The sequence below is a fragment of the Falco cherrug genome, chromosome 6 (assembly GCF_023634085.1).
Source record: "Falco cherrug isolate bFalChe1 chromosome 6, bFalChe1.pri, whole genome shotgun sequence".
Classification (NCBI taxonomy): domain Eukaryota; kingdom Metazoa; phylum Chordata; class Aves; order Falconiformes; family Falconidae; genus Falco; species Falco cherrug.
Genome location: NC_073702.1, coordinates 57,170,065 through 57,189,775, shown reverse-complemented (window position 1 = coordinate 57,189,775; position 19,711 = coordinate 57,170,065). Strand labels below are relative to the sequence as shown.

Sequence of the window (19,711 nt, the reverse complement as noted above, 5' to 3'; positions counted from 1 at the left end):
AAACACTGGATCTACACTTGTTTTTGCAGCCATTTATCCAGTCAGCCTCATGCAGAAATGACTGCTTCATCCAGGAAAGAAAAACTGTATATGGTAAATATCCCCCCACAGCTATGAATCTGATATTTCCTAAAATAGGAGCGATTGGACTGGATTTGGAACATTATTCATTATCAATTTATTTAAATGTAATAATTTCTTGTGCTGCTGTATGCCCAATTCAGTAGATTGTTTCTGTTGATAAAAACAAAACAAAAGAAAAATATTTTATTGTGAACATTCTTCATCAACAAGTTTAATTAGCACAATTTAAAGCCTGCATTGTTGGGATCTGCAGCGCAGGTTACTCAGTTACTCTTTCTGATGAGGCATGATTGGCAGATAACATGGGAAGGCTTCTGCAGTGAGGAGAACAGGATTAGTAGCTAACATGAGAATGATGTTTTCTAAAGAAGGAGAAACTTTATGTCCATGGATATATGGAGAAGCCAGGATATGAGGTCACAGCACCTCCTGCTAGGTCCACCACACGTACAATGTAGGTTCCCCTCAGATGCCTGATGCTCTTACCACAACATGTGCTGCTGCATTAGTGGTAGAGTCCACTCACGTGGCCATGGGCTTTGGCTGATGACCTTTACTTCCAACCACACCTAAAAGAGGTGAAGTAGCAGTTTAAAGTCCCTTTTATAGCCCCATCATGTGGTTTTGCTGGAGGATACTGCAGCCAGAGAGACCCTCCCTGACAAATATGAAAGGTCTGTGACAAAGAGAAAGTCTGTTCAAAGCAGAAGCTGCAGACAATAGCAACAGAGGTTGGTAAGCAACCTAAATATATTCACTGCTACAAATTTATCCAGTCCAATACGTGAAGAATAACTTTAAGCTACAGTGTGGTCTTGTTCACTCTGGAATGGCTCACAATCTCTGATGGAAGTGTCAGGGCATGAAAAAAGGGGTGCCAGGGAGGCTCATTCAGACCAACATCCCATCTAAATGAAGACTCATTCTTCTTCCCCTTAGGACATTTGCCCTAAAAGAAAGTGGGTGAACCTGTTATTGATTTGTTAATAAGTTAAGATTGACTGACTTTGATTAATTGATTTTATAAAATAATTTTATAAAATTGAAAAATAGAAGGATAAGAAATATTTTTAATGAAACTTATAGTTGCACAGTAAAAGCTGCTATGAGATCTTCTGTACATCCTGTACCAAGGCTAGAAGAAGGGCCTGGAACCATTGTCAAAACTTAGGTAATAACTTTAGGGTTTGAAAGGTTTCTTTGTATTTGACCAGTCTTCTGTATGTAGACGTGTATTGAAATGTCAGAATATGAGATTAATGGAAACTGGGGAGAGTCGACTGGAACAGCTTGTAGTTACCTGCCAAGAAACCGTGAACTTTAGTAAAAGGTAATTCCGGCAGGGGGAGATCGCGACCACCGACTCATATACCACCTACCCAAATCGTACCCCAGACCCATTTCTGGACCTTTCTAAGCTGTACTGCACAGAATCGGATATAGGAGGAGAATTTGTTAACGATTTACGGGAAATATCACGGTTATGCATGAATACTTAATGAATATGTATGAATACGTTTTATATATGGTGTCTAATTTTGAGACCTGGTGTGCGTTGATCGTGAGAGGACTCGCTCACGCACCCGGCCGTTAATAAAGAAGTGTCTGCTTATCTACATCACATTGGTGTCAATAAGTTTTTCATTCTGAGATGTCGGTAACAAACCCTTCCTTTTAGTGCTGTTTTACATGACTGTAGGATAGTGACACCCCTGACTACCTGAAGGTTTCTCACCTGCAAAGCTCTGCGTCTGTTCTGAGTTCATTCCAGTGAGGGTACTGATGCCTCTTCCTCAGTGGCTTGCCAGTTCCTTCCTCAGCATGTCCCATCAGAACTAAGGAACTTTATGTTTTGATAGTTTGGGGACTTAAACATTGGCTGCCGTTTCTTCTTATAACCACCTCAACTAATATGATGTTTGTTAGATTTTCTGCAGTTACCTTGAAGCAAACTCTGCAACCCAGCTGACAGCTAGTGTTGTCTCTTCAAACTGGGCAACAACTATTGAGACCTGAATTTACGATCTGTCACTATCTAAAGTCTTTTCCAGGACTTGCTGGTCTGTAAGAGCACAGCTGTACTGAGTAATCAGTAGAGCACTTACTAAGAGAGTGGTGAACAGAATAGTGATGCTGACATCACTAATTGTCTTCTTTAATCTTCCACTTACTTAAAATGCTGACATCCCTTAAGGAATGCTATGACTCAAAACCTGACACCAACACCACTCAAGTCCAGATGACTTCACATGAATTCTCCCCTTGCCCTGCTCAAGGCAGCAAACTAACAGGACTGGATTCCAAGCTGGAAACACCAGTGCCAAACTTTCTTGAAGGAAAGATGTTGTCCTTAAAGTCTTACAAAAACTTCAACTTATTTGCCCATACAGGTAAGTGGGGAAATGGTGTCAGAGCTATAAAACGAATTATAATATTTTGCAGGAATATTTTTTTATTATGTTAATCTAAAGAGTTATTTTGACTCTTTAAAGATTATCTGAGATGCTGAAGTCCTTTTGTTACCATAATAAGGCAAAAGGCTCAAACTTCAAAAAGTGAAAGAATTCAGCAGAGTCTGTCGTGCATTACTTAACATTTGGTATATAGCACAAACCTTTTTTTTATCAGATGGCTCAAAAATGACATAAGGCAAGCATTATATCATTAATTTATCTTAATTCTTTATTATAAGTCTTTTGAGAAAGTATCTTTTTGCACCCAGACTAGTAATTCATATTTGTATGCCTGCCCAGACTGGTGTTAAAGGAGTCTGCCTTTCTAGATGGCAGAGCAGGAGGACAGTTTTTCATGCACGATGAAGTTTCGCACAAACATGAAACCAGTCAATGTATTACATATAATCTGCCATGAGGATGTAAATGTATAGTACCTCTGTGAAAAATTAAGATGTTTGTTCACGTCTCTTTACCTTAGGGACCTAAAGTGAAATCACTCATGAAACACAAATGGCTGGTACTTCTCACTAGGAGAATTCAAACACTCCTCCTTGATTATAGAAAGGCAGAGAGAGTTTAGACTTCCAAATTGGACACTTCTTTCAGTGGTGGTAAAAATAACCCCCACCTTTACTCACTCCTTTGTGTCCCCAATTTCTGCCCTAGTGTGATTATGACCTTTGTGCCTCTTGTTTCATAGAATCACAGGTTTCTTCTATATGCCTTGTGCCCTAACTAGTGCCTTTCAGAATCTTTGCTTTTGAGGCGAGCCTTACTGCCCATTACCTCAATTAGAGCCATATATATATATATATATATATATAAAAACACAATTCTTGGCTTTTATCCTCAGGATTATTTTATAGAATGTCTTCGTTCAAGAAAAAACAAGTACCTTTGGAAACATTTCAGAAATCATTATATAAAAGTAGGTAAAAATAATACTGATTTTATTTAGAAGTATTTTTCTGTGTCTAAAGCTAAACTTGAAATTTCAACTCCCTCTACAGTCAGCCAAGAGCAATACATCTTGGTGTATTTTAAATGAGTTACATTCTGGACACGCCTGATTCTCCGCTTTAGCTATCAAAGGAATCTACACAGCTAGGTTAATGTTGAAATGTCCACGGTTAGGTTAGATAAATGCCATCTGTAGGAAGTTAATGAAAGAACAACTTGATTATTTGAAACCTCTGTGAGGCGGCATGATTAGGAAAAGTGTTTTCAGATCTGTGCTAATCTCTGTTGAACACTGTTTTTTAAAAGCCTTTGGGTTTGTTTCTCAACAGAGTGGAGCCAAAAATAAAAAGTAACTATTGAAAAATTGTTATTTACTAGAAAGTATCCTTAATAAATAGAGAAGATGGAAACAGTTTGAACTGAGCTGATACATTTATCTTAAATTTACTGTCAAATATTTGCAGCCAATTTGGACTAGCTTTGATCCAGGGTTTAAAGTTCTTTAAGCACAACCAAAACTCACTCACTTCAAAGAAAACAGGCACTTGTGATTTTTCCCATGCGAAAGGGAGACCACAGAGATAATGAATGATGTGTTTGTTTGCCAAGTGCTCTTTTGTAACCACTGCTTATCTGAGAAAAAGCAGCTGAAGGTTATAAAGTCCTAGAATTAGGTGAGGTGAAGGTAGCTGGACAGTTTTATTTTTGCTGGAGTATAACTTTGACACTGATTTTATCAGTGAAGGGGTGGCCTTTGTATTCCCTTCGGAGTCTACAAGATCATGGAGGTTTAGTGGGAGACTTTAGATCTTTATAATGACCATTTCCACACAAGACAAACAAACACTAAAAATACAGCTAGCCAGCCAGGTGCTGCACAGCCTGCAGCCAGCCCGATTTGGCTGCTTCCAGCACTCTTACGACCTGAAGCTTGCAGGCAGCTGTCCAAAGGCCAAAAAGCAAAGGTGCGGTATGGTCACTGCTGCCCCTTGGTCAGAACCTGGAGCCTTCCTCAGGGTACCTCAGTCCTGACCTAACCCTGCCTGTGCCTGTTGTGGTGTGAGCTCTGTGGCATTGCTGTCCCTTCTTTATCCAAAGGAAGTAAGCAGGGAAAGGGAAGATGACAGCTAGTAAGAAACACAGGGACAAAAAGGTTGATAACACAACTGTATAATCCCTACTGCAGCACCTCAGCCTTTTGGGAGAGTGGGTATGTGCCACAGGCAGCATAGACTTGGACGTTTTCTGGTCAGATTGATCCCTCTTAGACATCTGCTGCTGCTCCCCACATCCAACTGGGAGGACAAAGCATTACTCACAGTTTGCTAATCTGGCAGCTCCACCTCAGGGTCACTGAAAAGAGGGAAGGGAAACAAAGACCTGTGCATTTGAGTCACCCTTTTTTGCCCAGCCCTCACCTTTCATGATAAAAGCCCTGCAGCCACAAACAGCTGGCTCACAAACCTCCGCAATGCAGCCCTACTTCAGCATACATGCTCTTCTTATAGTGACTGTTACCCTGAGTCCAGTGACTGCTGCAGGACAGAGTAAAAATGATGCCACCAGAGAAGATGTCTATCCCCCTCTGTGGGACCTTGCCCCTGAAAGCCTGCTGAATTTCCTAGTAAAGGACAACAAAATTGTCATCAATGCTTGGAACTATCAAGAACGACTGGGGCTGTATAAGAATTTGCTAAACTCTTCAACCAAATATTTTACTGCCTTTGGATCCCAAAATTTTGGCAATATTCTCTGGGGATTACCGTTGCAGCATGGGTGGCAATTTCGTACAGGTATGAGTTATGTCCTTATGCTGCTGAAACAACAAAGTGTTTACCAGACCCACTTTGGGTCATCCTTTCCAAGGGTTCTGCCTTGCAAGCCCAGGATAGTCTCAGACAGTGTAAATTTTGGGATACTGAGATAAGACGCCTATTTGAAAAAGGAATTCTGAATGAAGGGAACACCCTTGCCTTGTTGAGCAATAGCAATTAAACTTCCTGACAGGAAAAGGTATTGCTCCACATAGGACTGGTCAGAATCCAGAAGATCTGTGGTTTAGAATGGCAATATTTTGCTTAACTAAAAATCTTTGAAAAGATATTCCCAGTTGCTCCACTTTATAGTAGGTATATTTCAGGGCCTGCACTCTGCAGTGCTGTTTTTAAATTGTTAACTAATTAAATTGTTAATGTTATGATCTTCTATTGGTGATTTGATTGTTGGAAGTCCACCTCTCCCTCTGACAATTTGTTTCCATTTGCCCTTTTTGATCAGTTTAGGAGGAGCCTCATTATTTTCAAAATATGTTTTTTACAAAAAAATAAATTTTGTTCTGTTTGTTGGGGGGTTGTTTTGTTTGGATTTTGTGGGGTTTTTTTGTGGGTTTTTTTTTTTCTTTTTAATGATGTTTGAATTCTAATGTCTCATCCCCCAAAAGCCAGTTGTTATCTGGGGCAGTCATGCATGTTTGCTTGTTGGCCGTGCCAGGCAAGCAGAAACAGAAACACATGTGAAAAGTCCCTTGAGGCTAAGGCTGCAATATTTTATCAGGGACTTTATCAGAGAACATTTCTCCCACACGCTACTTCACATGCAGGAGCCAGTGAAGCTTTCCATTCAAAGCTAGAGTTGACTTGCCTTGTTCTAGCAACCATGAGAGGTGGGAAGAAGGGAATAAGAATCAATGATGTTTTCAGGAACTTGCGCCTGGTGGTAATGAAGCATGAGCAAATGCATCTGTCCACCTGTTGTTTTCTTTATTGGTTGTAATCTGTAGTTTCATGAGGTGGTGGTTTGGCTGAAGCTGTACATTTGGAAGAAGACAGAGGTGCCACAGCTGGTGGTGAAGGAAGTCTGCCAGCATTTAGTCACACCTAATGGAAAATTAACTGCTAAGTCAAAAGGAGGAAAAGGAGGTAGAGTAAGCAAAATCCAAGCAGGCAACTAGCTGGCAAACATATAGCAGCAAGAAGAATTTGGTGGAGTTTAGGCAAGCTTTTTCCTCTTTCCCTCCTTTATGTACAGGAAAAGAAAGGAGATGAAGAGGATGGCTGGTGCAGCAGGAGAGTTGACCCAATGTGTGGCAGAGGCAAAGATGACTGGATGCAGAACTACACTTGAGTGGTGACCTGCTGGAAAGGGTCTAGTTATGTAGCATAGACTCATCCACAAAGCGAAGATATGCCTGGTGGCAGTGACGGTTCCCAAATAGAGATGAGGGATACGGTAGGTGACAGGAAGATCTGCACCTGTTTGCACAGACAGGTAAAAACTTACTGTGACCTGCCAAAGAGTCATAGGGCTGGTCCTTAGACAAGGAGATATATTTTTGAAATTACGTGATCAGAAGGTTAAAAAATTAGTAGAAGGAAAAATATCACATGGTTGGAAAGAGTTTTACAGTAAAAATATGAGAAGTTGAAAGATAAATGGGCAAGGGGGAAAGGAAGACGTAATTTTGGTGCATACAGTAATGAGGTTAGCAACTAGCTAAACCTAATACAAATAGGCAGCTGGACTAGATTAGTGAGGAATGAACAAAGCACTTGTATATTGACATAATAAACTTTGGCAAACAAAAGCAGGATTTGAATTCATGGTGCAAGACAAAAGGTCCTTCAAAATACTACAAAAGCTGTTGAATTAACAATTCTGTCTGGTTATGTCTGTCAGTTATGGTGCTGAGAAAATATTTTTAGGGATATGGCCCTATGTAAACCATAAAGAGCAAGTGAAGCTGCTATTTAATAAGAGTGGTGCAAAGATTTTTGATAATCCACTCATGGAAATAAAATTAAATCAGTAATTTTCCTAAATTTACAATAGAGAATAATGTTGAGACACCTATGGCTGACAGAAATGAGACTGTGGAAGTAGAAATTGTCACTTAGGAGTGTGAGAGTACAGACTGAGGAGACTGGATAGTCTGTATCCCCACTTGGAAGAATTGACATACAGAAGTGCAAATCCAGGAGCAAGAACTTTAAGAAAGACTCAGGTCATATTGTATGTCTGAAGAGTGGGAAAGGTTGTACCTATATTTAAGAAAAAGGAAAAAAGGGATAAGGACATAAAAACATTTTTTCTCTTGCGTCAGCAGTAGATGATACATTAGAACAACTATAGAGGAAAGAATATTTAAAGAAATGGAGCTAAATGGAGAAAAAGGGATAAAGCATAGCTTATGTGAATCAAAGGTAGGTTGTGTCAGACTAACTTGATATCTTCTTTTATGATATAAGTGGTTTTTTATCAAAGTCCAGAAATGCATTTCCTCCCTTTGTAAAATCAAAGCACAACAGCTGCGTTTAGCTTTCTCATTACAACCTTGCCACAAAAAAAAAGCACAGAAATCTTGCTGATGACGTTGCACATAGTTGCTAAGAACATACAGCTGGGAGGGACTGTCAGTATAAAGAAAGACACAAATAGCTTTGGTGTACCTGAAGGCTGAAGTTAACGATTGTGTAAGCACAGGGAATAGGAGGGAGGAGAGAACAAAACTGGAGTGTAGACCTGAAACTGGAGTTAGTGCTCTCAGCTCCAAGTAATTCATACATGTCTTATAATTATCACTAATACTGCCTGGGACTCCTCATTTTCCCAAAACACGTATGCTAACAGTTTTTGGTAAATCTCGCATACAATTCTTCTGCAACATTTCGTCTTTTTCTTCTTTTCCTTTATCCTTCCCATTCATCTCCTTTGTACACCAGTGAACTACTGCTGCCTATTTCTGACTCCTTTTGTGGAAGCAGGATCTTGGAAAAAAAAATTGTCTTTCTGTAAATACTAAAAAATACCATTTTTCATTTAAAAACCCCATCCTGTTGAACTGCATTCCTCACCACTGCAAGTTCATGTTCTCAGCATTCTGCCACTGAAAGATACAGCCTTGAGCAGCTGGCATACCCCAAAGAACAAGCTCTGTCCAGTCAGCTAGAGAAGATAATTAGGATAATCTGTATGCACATGCTTCATGATCATCTCTTCTTGTCAAGTAAAAAGTATCAGAAAATTTGGTTTGGCTTTTAAAGACTGTAATGAGGTTTAGATGTCAGAAACGACACAGTCGTTATTCAGCTGACTCATCAGAGAGTGTGTTCTGCAGTGCCGAGCTTGGAAACTTCTGGAGTAACTCAGGTCATTGGACCTGACCATGGTAATTTCATGTCATACACTTAGAGCAGACTTTCTGACTCACTACATGATTACTTACCACATAATGTACATGTACATTATGCTTTCAGGAATTAGGCTGTTTCTCCAGGTCACGTGCTTAAAGTAAAATATGCCTTACATGCTGTCATGAATAATTGTGAAATGTCTTGCATGTTTGCTAAAGCACACATGCTTGAGAACCCTGCTAATGAGATACAACAACGTTTACATGCTTAGCTTCACAGTAAGGCATGTCTGTATGCGTCATTGAACAGGAAGGGATTCTGTACCACACAACCCAGCTAGGTGAGACACAATTACTAGCACATTTAATTTGTGCTATTCTGCTCATTACGCAGCTCTCCTACACCAGCAGCCTTGCATCTATTGAGAATGTTGCATCAGCTGTGCATGTGTTCATGTCCGTATGTGCATGTATATTTATATCTCCATAAAAATATCACTGCAATGTCCTACTTTCAGACAGTTCCATAAATTCTTAGAATACATTTACAGTGAGGAATAAATTGAACTGTAAAACACAATCAAATTACTATGCACTGCATGAAGTATTGACTGAGAAATTCAACTGCTCTAGGAACAGTAGTTCATGAAGCAAAGCAACAGTAATTGTTCTGCTTCTCTGAGCAAAATTCTGCATGCTTTACTCCTATACATTTTTTTTACCACATTGGGATTTCTTGTGTGAAAAAGACTGAGAAGTATTTGGTGTATTATTTCATTTGATTCAGGCAGATTAGCAGATCCTTCCAGCGTGACTTCCTGTGGCTATGAAGATGGAGACCTCTTGTGCATATCTGTAAGAAGCTGGTGGTCCTGTAAGTATATGCTATTACAATGTTCTTCTCCAAGATATGATTAGTGTCCTAGAAGGCAATTTAGAATCTTTCTTCCCCTTAGACTTCAGTATTACAAAGTAATTTCAGTGCTACATAATTCTCCATCAAAAACTTGCAGCAAGACACTTAAGTGTGAGTAAATGAAAGTTAATTGACTTCAATAACTTATTTGAGGAAGGATTGAAATGCAAATTTGCAGCCTTAAAAATGTTTACACTGCAAAAATACATGTAATAATGTGTGGGAAACACCATGATGAGTGTTTATATGGGTAGACATTAGTAGAAATTAGTTTTGAATTACTCCAGAGCAGATTTATTTGGTTTAGATGCTGGTACTTCAAACTAAAACTTAAGTGTGAGAATATCAAGCAGGAATCTTTGTGGTTCTTGCATCACACTTGGTAATACAAATCTGACAGGATCTTTCTGCCTTCAGTTGCACCTCCACAACTTCACTGTGGTCGGTAGGCTACACAGAATGAAATAAAGGGAGGCTGTGCCCATGATGTCCAAATAAATTCACTACCTTCATTACACTGACATTTACCCATCAGGCCTTCAATATTCAGCTAGAACTTAGTTAATCCTTTGGCCTGGTGTACATGAGCTATGAGGCAATTTCTGTTCACTTCAGTACTGGCACTGGAGTTCTGGTAGGTTAAAATGTTGTTTAATTTTTTTTTCATTATTCTAGTAAGTAACAACAAACCGAAGACAATGGCAGAAAGAGAGAGAAGTGTAAAGATTTGAGTTTCCAGTGTCAATGCCCCTGACATTTTCAGTGTTTTCCTCAATATCTCTAAAAATACACTTCCAGAAAACTCAGTCTTCCCCAAAATGGAAACATCCAAAATTCCTGTTAATTTTGCCAATTCAGGCCACTCATATGCTACTCTGTTGAACTGGATCCCTCCAGTTAATACATGATTTCTCTTAGCCTGAGAGACACTAGAATTTCATTTGTGAAAATGCGTATCACAGGTGTAACAGGAGAAAGGGTCTATCCATTACACCAAAGCAAATATACATTGCAGGAAGCAGTGCCATCTCAATCACAGTGGTATCAGATTTGGAACCACTTTTGCACTAGGCAGCGCAGAGAAAAGGCAAAGTGACAAAGCCTGCTGAAGGACCAGCTGTGAACTAACTCAGCCATAGGTGCTGTTGGCATCACTCCTGGTAGATGTGGCAGAGCACCTTATCCTCCTGTGGGACGTGAGGGTAGGTCCACTGCCAGGATGATGGGAGAAATAACAGTGTGTAAGACAGGATACTATAACCAGGTTTTTAAACAGAAAGGAAAAAAACATTTACATCCACTTCTAGCTAAGAGCTTTGCAGAAGAGGAAAGGAAGGAATCTGGAATGCTACATGCAACTCAAGGGTATCCATTTATTGTCGCACAGAGCAATCCAATGAATAACACTTGTAACATTAATAGAAAAAGGACTGATACTACAATGCTCTTTGTCTCAACTGCAAGAACATGTGTAGCCTATTTCCCTCTGGTATTTTTACAGCTACTGTTGATATGGAAACAGGCTCCTCAAACAACAATGCATACCTAGATTTCCACAGAGTTCATCTTACAAGGCAATTTTTTTCTGAGCCCATGAAAAAACATAAAAAAGTGTTAAATTTTCTCATTTGATTAATCAAAAATATTTGATTAATTTGCCTACACAAATTGAACAACCTATCCTAACCAGTCCAAATAGAATCTTCCAAACGATGTTTTTGTTTCCGTTTTTCAAAAGCTGAATGAACACATTATTACAAAAAACAACACACCCTTTTTCTCTGATTTGCATCAAAGTCAGTATTTTTAGAGACTCAATTTCAGACTTTTTTCTGAAACTGGAACTCTGACTATTTTAGAAGGTTTATTTTTAAAGAAATGGAACTGATAGATAGGATGGGGGGAAGAAAGACAAGACCAACCTATAGATTACAATCCCTACTTACATCTAAAGGCAATAAAATGATGGATTTTTTTAGTTTAAATATTCTTTCCCTTCCTAGGGAAGGGAAAGCCTCATGTCCTTCTTCTTATAGCATATTTTCCCTCCATCACTTCTGTCCCTCGCTCCATCAGCTTCCCTGCTGTCCTGTAACAAGTCCCCCTTTCCACCAGACCTGCTCCGTTCCTTCCCTGTGACATAAGCACTTTGTTGTAGAGGCCCTCTGAATGAAGCTTCTGGCTGTGAGTCAGCAATTAAATGTATACATCTTCAAGCAAACAAAAGCGTAAGCATAGATTAAATTTAAAATGTAAATGTAAAGTAAAATGAAAGCTCACTGTGATACTCCAACTTCAGTTTCCAGTCTCTGGGTGGCTAGCACTAGGTGCTCTGTGCGAAGGTGTCCCAAGCAGTGATGAGTAACAAGGGTCATTGCATAGCCCTGTGCAAGCAGGGGACCTTCCTGGAATGCAAACCACCACCCCTACTTTCTCGGTGTTTGCATTCCTGCTCCTCACTTACTTCTAAACACTGCACATTTGCTTGATACTTATTTTGTTGCCTCCAGAATATGTATAAACTCAGCCTTGATTTACCCTATTGCAGCAGCAATGTGCAAAAAGCCTTTCAGAGTGCACAAAAAAGTCGTTCTGTTCTGAGCATGTAAGGAGTTTTGGCTGGCCTTCAGGGCAGCCCTCTATGGCATGAGTAGTTTTGTGAGGCCAGGAATGAGCTTGACCAGTAACTCACATTTAATATGCCCCAAGGTGTATGAGACACTCTGTGCTTAAGACCTGCTGTCCTTTTTGCCTAGAATCATATTCAGTATAGTCCTCTCCTGCATTGTTTTTTGCCCTCTGAGTCACCCAAGCAGGTACAAATAAGTAATATATGCAAGCCCACTTAAAAGAATGTACGTACTTTCTGATGTGAAATCCAGGTTTCAACACTTCTCATGAAAACAGTGAAGAAGTAAGCCCCACCTTAGCAACGACTCCCAGCATGACACTTCTCATCACTTGAGACTTCTCCTTTGCACTTCTGACTGGCCACACGTTTCCTACTGAATTCCCAGCCAGGGCCACTTACAGGAGGTGGAACAACGGTTTCCCATGAGTAAGGACAGAGATACATGGTAGATGGTCAGGTTTTGTTGATTTTGGTCCTCACTGCTGGGACTGTATACAAAATACCTAGGCAGTCCGTGGCCCTGAGACCAAACGTGAGCAAATGACTTCTCAGCACGACAGGTCAGGAGTACCCACTCGAGAGGGAGAGCAGCTCATTTCCAAGACCTTCTTCACTTATAGTTATTAAACTTTATTTCTATGAAACAAGCAAAATTAAGAGGAGAATTTAAAACCCTCCTTTCAAATGAGGAATATCAAATAACCCTATGGGCACTCTCACTGGAGATGTGGTCTGCCACAGGTGAGAACTGAACCTGGGTTCCTACGTGCTGGGTCTGAGTGCTCCAACTTACGGACCAGACCAAAGGAAGCCATCATCCTAAAATAAATGTAAACAAACACACAGGGGTAACTTCCAAACACTTTTCAGTGAGAAAAAACTTTTTTCAAAGGAAAATTACTATTTTACAGTAAAACATCACTAGTATTTTAGTATAGCCTTTTCCTTTCTTATATGCCTAGGATACATAGAAGAGGGTTTTGTAGGAAACCAATACTCATGGAGTACCCCTTAGTCTTTCTGTACTTAGTTTGCAACTAATATTTGAGAGACTTCTGATGTCCTGTCCGTGACAACCTATAAAGATCTAACTTCTGTCAGTTGTTTGTCATTTCCTGCAAAGTATAGCACACTGCCAGCTCATACAAGGCTATTAACAGAAAATATATAAATTAATATTACAGATCATATCTCAGTCGATACAGAGATCATCATTAATGTGTTTCACTACACGTCCCACTGCTGAATGCAGTTGTATCAGTGGCAATCAGTGCAAGGTTGTATTTGGCTTGGGAGGGTGTTCATTTTTCTCTGCGGGAATTTTTCATTTGCTTGTGGTTAACACCTCCTCCTTTTCAATTATTCTTTCAGGTATGAATTACTACCTGGCTGTCATCCCCTTTCTGGGGGCAGTGGAGGCTGGCCTGTTTGGGCAGCTGCCCTACGAGATAGAAATATTGCCACCAGAGGAGCGAAGAGCTGATTTCTGTTACAGTGTTGCTGACTGCCGGTCTCACATTCCCAAGCTCATGGATGACTGGAAGGCCTATTTTGAAGTACATAATTTTACTTTTTTTTTTCATATTTTGTAAGAAAAGATACCAGAATATTACCTTTTACAACTATTATTACTGTTATTTGTAAGATTCAGACGGCTTGGTTTCCTTTCAATAACAGCTTGGTATAAAAGTAACAAGCAGGAAAAAATGAAAAGCATAACATAAAGTGAGTCAGGGATTAGAAGGCCAGGATTTTTACAGGTTATGGCTTTTTATTTCCTTCCTTTAAGATAATTCTGTATTTTGGACTCTTTCCCAAGAGAGTGTTTTGTTAACAGTTATATTTGTATTCTTCCTATACTGCTTATGTTAGAAATGCAAAATAAGCATGTGAGATAGAACACTACCTTTGAGAAAGGCCTTGTGTTGGTTTTATAGGGTCCATTTATTCCTTTGAACATCTGAAAAACTGAGAATGTGGAAGCTTCATTCAGAAGGACACTTATATATGCAAGTAGATACTCTCTTTCCTCCTCATTCAGCCATTCCCTATCCCAAAGATGACAAGATTTGTAACTTCATAGATTCAATACTATTTTCATAGGTAGACTTCTATATTCAATGTTTTTGTTAGTATTTAAATAATTGATAATGATTAGAAAGTTTAAACCATAAGCAACTCTTGGCAACTGTGAGTGAAGGTAGAGGTTTCAGGTGCAAGACTGGATTTGTTTTCTCTAAGATTTTTCCTAAGCAGTATGTTTCAGAAGTCATTATAAAAGACCCACTCCTTAAATAGCCATAATGATAAACATTAAGGACCATTTTCTTATTTTTTGAAAACCCTCAGAAAACTGTGGCAAAAAACAGTATAAACATGTTTTCAAGGAATCTAGTGTTTCAGCATGGAAGCATCCACAGCACTGAGATACAAAAGTCCACTGAATTATTGTGACAGAATACCTAAACTATGTGGATAAAGCCCTTGCTCTGTTGAAGTCAAAGAACAGCAACTCCCGTTAACTTCAGTGGGGATATGTATTCACTTGATAAATAATCTGTGCTTATCATCTATTTGTCCCTATGTCAGACATTACAGTTACTTACAAAGCAGCACATTCTAACTACTCAAAAACATTTTCCTTTAGCTTGCAAACTTACTATTTTATGAGGTATGTACATAAGTCTAAAAAATTCATTGTGTCTAAACCTCCCCCCACTTCTCTACCTTGTTTCCTCCCTGTTGCTGCAGTACCTGTTATCTACAGAACACAAAGCCGTGAGCTCTGCAACCTTCTCCTCCTTCAGCCTGGATGGTGCCCTCCATCTCATGTGGAAGGCGCATGTTGCCTCCATTGCTTATGCACTGCCCAAGTTTCAGGACAGGTACGGCTACAAGAGAGGTGGCCAAGGGGGATCTTCCCACCTACATGCCTCTTTGGAAGGACTGTACCACAACAAAGCCTGCATGAGCTTTCTTACGTTAGGCCTCTACTCTTCAGGCTCTGCTCTTCCTTCCATGCTCTGGGAACACGGGATGACCAGTGAGAGGTGGCTGCCCAGGCTGCGTGGGCTTAAAATGAGATGCTGATTCCTCTCGGGGAGCCAGGAGCTCTGTTTAGTCTGGGCAGGGGCAGCGATGCCAGGAGAAATTAGGTGTGAAGTGCTGAAGGAGACTTTAAGTCACTGTGGCACTGAAACCACTCAGGATTTTATACTGAACAAAATACACTTGGGATAAAAGATCGACTAATGTGTTCTACAAAGGGTTTCAATTACCTATTACATCTTTATTCTGATCTCTTTCAGCTTAAAATATCTCTCTGATCCAGAAGCAAATTTCGGTGAAGACTGGGCTAATGCTGTAGATTTCATTGCAGCCACACACTTCTCTACAGATTTACTGACTACACACAGCTTCCAGGCCTTCCTGCCCCAGAGGATGCTCATTGAAGGGGATGCCCTCCCATCCATTAGTGACTTCAGTCCACAGCAAAATAGTGTCCTGCTTTCGCTGAGAGCTCTTCACAAAGCAAATCGATTAACAGGTACGAGCCTCACTTACAAATGTCTGTAGTCTGTAAATATTCAATATCTTGCTCTCTCTTCCTATAGTTTCTCCATACAAACACAGGGATTTTTGATATAAAATAGTATAAACACTTCCTAGAGACTAACAGTAAGAATACAACCATAAGTAAACACCACAGGAGAGAGCAAATGCAGCAATGGGATAACACTGATGATGCACAGTGAGGATTTCACACGAGGCAAATGCATCGTTTGCTGGAGCAGATGATCTTACTTTTTTTCCTGTAGTTTTCACAGGACACAGACACCAGTTTGTGTTTTGCCAGTTAAATCTGAAACCATAAAAGCTGTAAATTAAGTTATTAGATCAGTTGAGGTCTTTGCAAACAAATGGGCAAATAATCATGAAAACAGTTTGTGTGTGTCCTGGGGGTTGTGGGTTTTTTGTTTTTGTTTTGTTTTGTCTCAGCCTGTTGTTTAACAGAGAATAGCACCTGTCCCGGCAAAACTGTGTCCTTAAACAATACTGGCTTCATCGCGTTCACTAAAATAAGTTGTGCATCACCATCCAGCGGTGACACACAGAATGACACTCTTCTGAGGTTTCAGTTCAGTCGTCGGTACTGCTGGGGTCGATACTTTTGTCTGTCCTTTATGAAGGAAAGTTATTTTGAACCTTTAAATGAAAATACAATACAAAAATACACTGAAAAACTAGTATCCTGAGCTACGCAATTTGTTTGGGTGATCCTCTCCTGTCCATACGTTTCAGTGAAAATTCCCTCACTAACTGTATTTGTAGCTGGAAAAGACACGTAATGAAGCTATTCAGCCTTACAAAAGAGCATCACAGTGAGAACATACCTCATACCCTCCACACAGCATTATTTCTCGCAGTTTGAATAGGGGCCTTAACACCTCTGTCCCATGCCTGGCAGTCTATGCCACAGTCAGGGCTTCCTGACCTGCCTCCGGGGGGGAGGGGGACACAGCAAGGAAAACCCCAACCTGTGGGTTCCGCGGAGCAAGCAGAGCTCCAGAGCAGCAAAGCAGATGAGAGCAGCACTGGAGGGAGAAAGGAAAAGAGACATGATGCTGAACACGGTAGAGGGAAGCAAACAGAGGGATGAAGAAGTTTCATGCAGGTGCCGCCATAATAATGATGTCCGTAGCTGAAATACCTTGCTTTGCAGGTGGGAGGTTTCCCTTACTCTGAAGGGATGGGCTTTGCATTCAGCTGAGAGTCAAATGCCAGCTAACTTGACCTGGTGACTGATTTGCAGATCAGAAAAGGAGCTTTAAAGTAAATTTTACTTAAGTCTGGATCCACAGCTTCAGCAGGGACCTGAAACACTAGTTCCTATTGCTACAAAAACTTATGTAACGTGACATACCATTTTTTTAGAGTTGGATCCCTCAAACTTTTAAATATATCCTGTGACATGTGAAGTGCTCTTCTGGTACTACAAACTTCAACAGCAGATAGAGCATCTCAGTACCTCATAGGATGGGACCCTGTCCAAACCAGAGTGAGATTAATCTCTTGATTCAGAGTTTAATTACTCTCCTTTTTCATCTAGATGCTTCTGCCAGTCCTGCAGGGACCAGTACTGAGAGAGTGCTGTGCTACCTCTAAAGCTTCTCAACTTAAGGGCAGTCAGAAGCTTTACTTTTTATGCTCTGCCCCTCACTGACATCCACAGGCAGAACAGCAGATGCCTTGCTATTCAAGACCTTTCCCGCTGTTGTCATCTTTCCTGTGGTCCATCTTGCCTAGGCAAGAGGGCTGTTTGTTGCCTCCTCTTAACTCCTCATCTCCGCAGTACAATACTGTGCAAATTCAGTTCTTCATTGTTGCCAATTTTATATAAAAGTATACTGTGCAGGAGAATAAACTCCTCTTGCTTTTCTAGCAGGCCGTTTTTTACTTTCAGATTTCCTCTGTGGGCCCTTTATCTACCATAAAGGTCAGCACTGAGAGGGGTGGGGAGCCAGTAATAACTACCCTGTGAACTGGTGCTAATGCTGGACTGGTCAGGCATGCTTCCTAGAGACCCACTGCTTATTTCTTGGATGAAAGTATTAGGATTTGCTTCTTTAGCTTGAGGCCTTAGCTGGCAGAAAGTGCAAATTCTTGGTTGCTTTAGAGTGAAAAAAAAGATGTGTGTGATTATAACTACCAGGCTACTGCTTCATAAGACATGAAGCTATGTACAATTGCAGACCAAGACCTTAACACACATCTTCAATCATTTTGACTTGCAACACTGTTGACAAGGGAACAAGCCCAGTTGTCTGTCAATACAAAGCATCCCAAGCGAAATGAATGGCCTGCTTCTCCCTACACATTTGTAGATAGTTCTTACTCCATCGGCATGCTCCAGCTTTGTCTACATTTCACTGTCTACAGGAGAGCATTGGGTGTTTGTTGCCAGACATGCGCTTCGTCCCTGGTGTGCCACGAGCTGTGTGTGCTCCATGTTAATTTGACAATGTCATGTTGTGTTTCTTTCCAAGGAGGACTGCTGTTGAAGCTCTGGCAAAAGGCTATGTCTACCGAAGCAGGAAGAAAAATGGGCCGCAAACTGATTGAAGAATTGGCTATGAGCCAGAAGTTTGACCTAGTGGGAATACATAATGATTTGAAAGGAGCCGATTTGACAGTGCCCAGCTTCTTGAGGAAAAGCAGTTCCAACATTGATTGATTTAATCTTTTAGCAGATATGTGTCTGGTAATCTGGCCTTGGTAATTCCTTACAGCAGGATTTCCTGAGTAGCCATGCGCGCATCTCTCTCACACTGAATCAATATTTTTATCCTTAATTTTTCTAATTAACTTATTTCTTTAAATCAATTCCTTATAAATAAAAGACCTCACAGAAAATCTTACTTTATTACTTTTTTTGACTTTCTATATAATGTATCGTTATTGGAGACAAAATTAAATAAAGGCAACTTATATTCTGTTTCAGACTGGTTTGCCCCTTGTATACAAGGATCACACCAGATACGTAATTACTCAGGTCCTTGATGGTCTAACAGGTGAACATCAGAAACTTTTCTTTGAAGTTCTGATCCCAGACCAATGCCTTGACTGTTTCCTACCACAGCTGTTATTTTGCAGACCAGCGGCAATCAAATTTGAAGGTTTTGGGCTGTTCAGATCAAGTACTAGAGTATAGATGGATCCTCTCCGTATGCTGATTTGCAACAAGTGTGTGCCTCCTGTGGTACTGTGGAGCCAGCCTTGAGAAGTCCTGAAGCAAACGAGCTTGTTCTGTAGCAGCTCGGACATGACCAACAGAGATTTCTGGTATTTGATTAATTTCCCTTACCTCAAGAAAGCATTGATCTATCAATTTATGTGATTACATAGTTTGTATAGCCAGGGGCTGTTTTTCCATTCCCCATATCTATACCTTCTTCTTGCAGCGTGTCATATGTTACATTTGATTACTGAGGAAGAGACGCATTCATACTGTTCGCACTCCCAGCACCTGGCACACTCAGACCCAAGTGCTGATCCCAGTCTTCTGGGTGATAAGACATATTGGGAGTTTATTGTAATAACTTGGCATCAGAGGTTGTGGGGAAGAAGGACAGGAGTCCTGCAGGCAGACAGGGGTTGAAAATTCTTAGGAAATCTGCTGACTTTGATCATCCATCCTTATGAAAACTTCCCCTAGAGACCAGGCATGGCTGGAGCTCCCTTTCTGTGGTGAGCAGTGGATGGCCTCTGCATCCTATCACATTATATCCTGCAGTACAGCATAGTTAAAAATAACACAAGCCTTAGACTCATAAGTCAAAATAGAGGAAAGCACTCAGCCACCAGTTTAGGTCTGCCCCACATTTTCTGTTGCACCTAGCATCTCTGTTGGTAACTGTGCCCCACACACCTCGCTTGGAAGGAGAAAGGCAAGTGCCACTCGCTCTTCTGCTGGAGCACACGGTTCCGCCCTGTTGTGCTCACGTACATCTGTAGCCATTGTAGCAACAGCTCTT

General features: G+C 40.5%; 1 protein-coding gene across 1 annotated transcript; it reads left to right on the top strand.

Moving 5' to 3' along the window:
* Positions 1 to 4,971: 4,971 nt before the first annotated feature.
* On the top strand, positions 4,972 to 18,640 carry C6H6orf58 (chromosome 6 C6orf58 homolog). Its single transcript, XM_005432847.3, is given in 7 exon segments — positions 4,972 to 5,293; positions 9,416 to 9,502; positions 13,548 to 13,732; positions 14,928 to 15,061; positions 15,485 to 15,723; positions 18,224 to 18,345; positions 18,348 to 18,640. Coding segments are annotated over 7 exon segments (1,149 nt in total). The 3' UTR covers positions 18,408 to 18,640.
* The last annotated feature ends 1,071 nt before the right edge of the window (positions 18,641 to 19,711 follow it).